This window comes from Nipponia nippon, unplaced genomic scaffold, assembly GCF_047370975.1.
Source record: "Nipponia nippon isolate SJK-2023a ecotype South Korea unplaced genomic scaffold, ASM4737097v1 scaffold_3, whole genome shotgun sequence".
NCBI lineage: Eukaryota > Metazoa > Chordata > Aves > Pelecaniformes > Threskiornithidae > Nipponia > Nipponia nippon.
In genome coordinates, this window is record NW_028262347.1 from 67548740 (window position 1) to 67554739 (window position 6000).

The 6000-nt window shown below is 42.2% G+C and overlaps 1 protein-coding gene across 1 annotated transcript in view; it reads left to right on the forward strand.

Moving 5' to 3' along the window:
• The window catches only part of OVCH1 (ovochymase 1), a 30276-nt gene extending 24648 nt beyond the window's left edge, over positions 1-5628 (forward strand). The window contains 3 exon segments of the mRNA XM_087766012.1: positions 779-935; positions 3537-3541; positions 5500-5628. Of these exon segments, the coding sequence (XP_087622138.1) occupies positions 779-935; positions 3537-3541; positions 5500-5628 (291 nt within the window).
• The last annotated feature ends 372 nt before the right edge of the window (positions 5629-6000 follow it).

Consider the following 6000-nt stretch of genomic DNA (forward strand, 5'->3'; position numbering starts at 1 on the left):
AAAAAAAAAATACATTTCTTCCTCAGTAGTGAGTACTTGAGGTTGGTAGGCCTGTTAGCCCTGGTACTTGACCAACCTGGTATCTTTTTACCTGTTTTCCAGGCATTAATTCAAAGTGTAGCTCACAGTAAATTTACAGGCAAGTCTGCTTTCCTCTAAGGCCTGGCAGCTCACTCCTTTATGCTGCCTGGGTCTCTGAGGCTAAGGCGACAGGACTGCCTTGTGACCATGTACACTTTGAGAAGTCCTGCAAGCTTGTACCAGCCTGAGTGCTGGAGCCTAAGAAATGATCCAACTGATGGGAATAGCTTTTAAATACGCATATAAAAATATATTTAATCTGCCCTATGTAGGGTTAAGCTTTTTATCAGATGCATTCATTTTGGCTTTTCTGATGGTTGCAGTACCTGTGCTCTTGCCAGTGATATCAGGATATTCAGAATTCCAGCAAGTCCAGTAATACAGGGGCAGGGGGGGAACAAATTTAAAAAAAAAAAAAAAAAAAAAACAAAAAAAAACCAAAAAAAAAAAACAAAAAACAAAAACAAAAACACCACCCAACCAACAACCACCAAAATATTGGAAAACCATTTCCCACTAACTTTATTGACCCACTAGGCTATCTTCAATCATGGGCAGAAGTGGCAGGTTTTGTAGAAAGCTCTTGCTGTCTTTTCTTAATGCTTTTATCACTGAAGTGCACATTTATCCACAGAATGTGCGTCAGAAGTAGAACTAGAAGAGCCCCAGGGGTTTATCTTTGCTCCTTCCTCGTCAGGATACGTGGGAAACAGAGTGCTCTTGGATACTCTGACTGTCTCTGAAGGGCATGGCAAAGATTATAGTAAAGCATCTGTCAATAACATCATCACTGAACTGCCAAGAGGAGTTTCTTGGTGTTTATGAAGAGAGCCAGCAAGGAAGAAAAGTGCTAGGTAACAAGAAACAATCCAGCTGAGGACACTCAGTCCTAGCAATTTCTCATTTTCACTTGGGCCAGCTTCAGAAAGGGTTTCCAGCCCCAGCTGCACAGCTCTGATGTGTGGCAATGTTAAGTTAAGTGTCAGAGCTCAGGCTGTAAACTTGGCTGAAGACCTTAATCCCTGTGTCAGTGTGCTGCATTGAGCCAGTAGGAGAACAGCCCTCTTCGTACACTAAGAAACAAGCTGTGGTATTTGGGCAAACCCTTATGGACACTTGTCTATATAAGTGACTTGTGACCTCCTATATTGGCAGCTTCTTATTCAAAGTCAAGCCCCCTTCCTCCATACCCTCTGAGACAAAGTGAGATGCAATGACAGTATGTATTATTTGTCTCTTGGAAGCGGAATGGACGATGCTGAAGCATTAGCGTCTGGGGAACAGGAGTGTGGCTCTTTAAACCGGAAAATATATTATCTCCTGTGCAGATGGCTATGGTCTTCCTCACCCTGACCCTGCTGAGGTGCAGTCTGGTCACCGAGCCACTAGTCTAGATGAACACAATCGACAGAATTAAAAGAAAGCTGAAATAAAATGAAAATGAGATGAGAAATTTAATGCTCTTTATCAGAAAGTTTAGATTTCTGGAGGCCTGTATGTCCACATGTGTGGTTTGCTCATGTACTGCACGCTGTCCAATTAAGTAAAATGTAGTTGAAGTGCAGTGTGGCAGGGAGCAGGAGCACATCAAGGTTACTCTAGTGAGTTGGGCCATTTCAAAATGCATGAAGGAGATGCTTTTTGCTTCCTGTTTTAAAGGCTCCCTACACAGAGGAGGGTACAAAGTGAAAGAGAGAAGATGCAGGACGGTAGCACACTCCTACATCTGTTTGAAATAGCAAGACAAATGCCACCTTTCTTGTCTGCTGTATAGTATATAAACATTTTTATATATAAAGAAAATCAATCTCTACCTTCACTGTATTGAAGTCTTGGGACAGAAGGGAGGGCCATCATGCCTTTATGTACACAAGTGATGGGCTTTAATTTAGCTACTATCACTGAAATATTGTAGAGTCAGTGGAGCAGATTCGTAGCCATAAAAAGACAAAATAAGGTGTCAATATCTGAAGGGGTAAAGAATAAACATGCTTTACTGTACAAACCTGAGGAACCAATTTTTTTAATACTGTGGGGGGATTTGATTTAATTCTTCCCCCTCCTGCACACAGTCATTCAGAAAAGGATCTAGAAGTACAGAGGAGCGTGGCAGGTATCCAGGGGTTGGTCTGGCTCTCAGCAGGGAGGGACTAAACAGACTCAACAGGCTGGAAAAGATAATGGCAGCAAAACGCAATGGCTTTATAGACTGATATGAATGGCACAGAAATGCTTAGTCACTAATTTTTGCAAGGTAAGGATTAGGGACATCACAGCGAAGTATCAGACAGCAACTTGAAAGCAAAAGGATTTAACTGGAACTTGTTGGCATGAAATGTAAATGGAGAGGGAGGGAAGTAATAGGAAAGGAGTGGGGGAAAACTCCTTGCAGAGATTTTATTGGGTGTGCTGAAGGATCCCTGACCTGTGAAGATGTTCCTTCTCCCAGTATCCCCTCCCAGCTCTTCAATGTGTTTGTTTCTTCCGCTCCCTCATCTTCCTTCTCTCTTTATTCTGCCTCTGTATAGGTTTAATTTATTGTGATTACAGATGTTATAAACTAGTTATACGGAAGCATTTCTCCTGGGTAGGTATCCATGCTGACATCCTGGTAGAAAAAGCATGGTGGAGAAATCCACCATCAGCCTTTGGGAGTCCTGTGGGTGAATTCTAGTGTATGTATTCTCCAAATACTTTCAAAATTAAGTGATGCCTCTGGAGAAAGTTTTTGGATAATAGCTGTTCTGTGTAGACCTTCATCATCTTATATCACACCAGTGGTGATGGCTAATGCTCTAGGGAAGAGGTCCTATTTAACTTCCATCTGGTTGTAAATGAGGGCTATGCACATGGTCATCATAGTTCTTGTATAAAGGAAATAAGCTGTTTTTTCCTGACGCTTGAACAAGAACACCCTTTTGTTACCAAATACAGGAGTAATACTTCTAGACAAAGACTTTTAGGGTAATGGAACATGCTAGGAATATTTTCATTAGATTTGGTGGGTGGTTTTTTTTTCCCCTTAGTTTAGCGTGTCAGTTAACTCTGAGTTAGGAGTGAAAGGACAGGAGAGAAAGATAGAGGATGTGCTAAGAAGCTATTAGAGCACTCCACAGCTATCTTCCTCCAAGAATTTATTTATAAAAGCACACAAAAAATTCTAAAAGTATGTCTATTACAGCTGAGAATAACAGTTTAACCATCAAAACTATTTATATGCAGGACAGAGGAAAATACTATCAGAAATGGGGCCATCAGTCAAACTTTTCCCTGAACAGGAGTCTAATAGATAGGTCCCTGGAGCATCCTCGAGCACACAGACTAGCTGCTATGTAATAGCATTTGTTATGGCTGGCAGTTTTTCAAGGTTGGGTATATTAAACTAGATTCCTATGTCTATTTATATGCCAACATATTGAAACAGCCTGTTTTCCTTTTTTTCCCTCCTTCTCTAGAGCCAGTGAGCAGCAGAAGTCAGTGGGTGCCTGTCTAAACAAAATTACTTTTACTGAGGAACCTAAAACATAGACTTGGGCTTTAATGTCAGCATGAGCTAGAACATCAGGATGATGGTATGATGGGGGAAGAGAGTCTGGAAAATTCAGAGAGCCAGAAAGTAGCCTGAAAACAATTTAGTGTTCTTAACAACTGAAAGTACCTATCGGTGGAGATGAAGTAATGGCAAAAATCCCCTGTCCCATCCCATTTTCAATTGAAGTCTGAGAATAAGTAGTCTAGCAATTTTTCAGGACAGATAAAGCAAACAAAATGCCTAGCCTCGTAGATAGACTTTGGCCAGCAGTAGGGCACTTCTTGCAGTACAGGGACTGGATGTGCTGCCCACTGCCTCATCAGGAGATGGCTGCCTAGCAGCCACGTCACCGGCATTGAACATCTCTCACATGTGAATAGTTCCTCACTTTTCTGCCTTTCCACAGAGTAACTTGTATGACTTTTGCCTAGATTTCTCAAATGGTGTTTTTATAGTGGTGGCGTTTTGTTTGGATTCGCTTCTAGCTGTGCTATGCGGTACCATGCAGTCTCCTGTGGTTCTCCAGAGGCCTGGGCCTGTGATGAAGATGGTGGCCTGCTCCATTGGCCCTGCTGCTTTCAGCATTGAATATTTGATGCTTGGGGTCCAAGGTACGGTCAAGCTGTACAACCACTTCTCTCTAAAGATGAACTGCCCTGCTTGACTGAAGCTTCAAGAATGTATTTGTTTTCAGGATGCCTTTATGGGCTTTCTGGAAAGTTTACACACAGATGTTCTCCAAACACATGAAAAAACAGAGCTCTCCAAAGCTCTAGCCAGGATAAAACTGACTGATACGCAAAATGATGAAGCTTGAAAGAAGCCTAAAGTGAGTTTGAGTTTTGTAGGGTTATGATGAACAAGGTCTGGACTGGTAGAATAGGAATGTAGTAGCCTTCCTAATTGGTTTGTCCTCTAATTGAACACATCTTTTTTCAGATGAACTTTTAAAATCAGTATTTCAAGGTTCTGCTCTTCAGATTGGCTCTCACTCATGATCCATGCTTTTCTGTGGGGGTGACATGTCATATAGGAATTGCCCTAGTCCCAGGTCCATTTAAAACTTAAAGCTGAATTTAATGCTCTACATTCTTATTCTTTCTAGGACAAAAACCTGGCAATGCCCCAAAAAATCCCAAGGAGATGAGCTTAGAGTTGTCATGATGCACAGATGTCTTCCTTACAGATGGGGAAGGAATGATCCAGTCACCAGCATGGGGATGAGATGTGCAAATGCCACTAGGTGAGCACCTGAGTTCTTCTGCCTTTTGTAACTCCCACATGGAAATCTGCAAATATCTGTGATGTGGCTTTTAATTAATCCATAGGTATTTCAGTGCATGTTAGAAAACTGGGCAAGTTTCTCAAAGAGAGGAAAGCTGGGGGGGTACCAGTACCTTCTTTCCAGCAAACAGCAGACAAATCTGACACCTCTGGGCAAAGCTGTCATCATAAAGCACGTCAGGAGCCTGAACGTGGCATAGCTGAGGGGTTAACAATAGCAATGCTAAACTATGTAACTAGAAATCTGTTGGTGCTTTCATCTGTTTCTTTTTCTTTGTCCCTTATCATGCTTAGTTAGGGTAAGAGGTAACTTTCCATTCACGTGGCAAGAGCATAGACTTCTAAACTGTTTGAAAGCTTAACTTCAGAAGTAATGAATAATATGACCGAAATAGATTTGGAGCAGTATCCCATCTTTGATCCTCCCCTCCCCCCCCTTTTTACTGGGCATTACAATCCCTTTTGCCTTTGCTCACATTTTGATAGTTATCCCTAGGAAATAAGAACCAATTGTAAAATACGCTGGCATAGTGACTTTGTTCTTTGCTTTGTGCTGCAGCTGCCACTGAAGAATTGTAACCCCATTAAAATCCATTATTCAGCTTGAAGTCCTGGACTTCTGGGCTGAAAGAAATCTGTCTAATTGTCATGGCTAACTGATGGTGTATGAAGGATTTGGACTAACCAAAGAGTTAATAGGTGAGAGAGAGCTCACCTTAATGCTGGGGTGAGAGAAACAGAGGAGCTGAACTAAGTTTCTTTTGCAGACAGGCAGGGAGTTTTACAGGGCAGGCTTCCATGCTCCAGGAGGGATTTCTGATAGTACTTGGAGCTACTTGAGCTAGCTCAGTATCTTTCCCTTCCTAGAAATATTGTTGCAATCAAATGTATTGGATGCAAGGTCCTAATCATGGCATGGTTGTGCCTCAGACCAATGTGAGTCTCTCTGGGTTGCTCTTTCCCAGGCTTGAACTTGCAGCATGACAACATGCTGTGTGTGTCTGAAGCTGTGTGCCAAAGGCAGCAGGGCAAAGCAATGGGGCCAAGGGAAGGGAAGCTTTTCCTACTGCCCTGCTATTCCAGAGGAGGTACCTACCCACCCA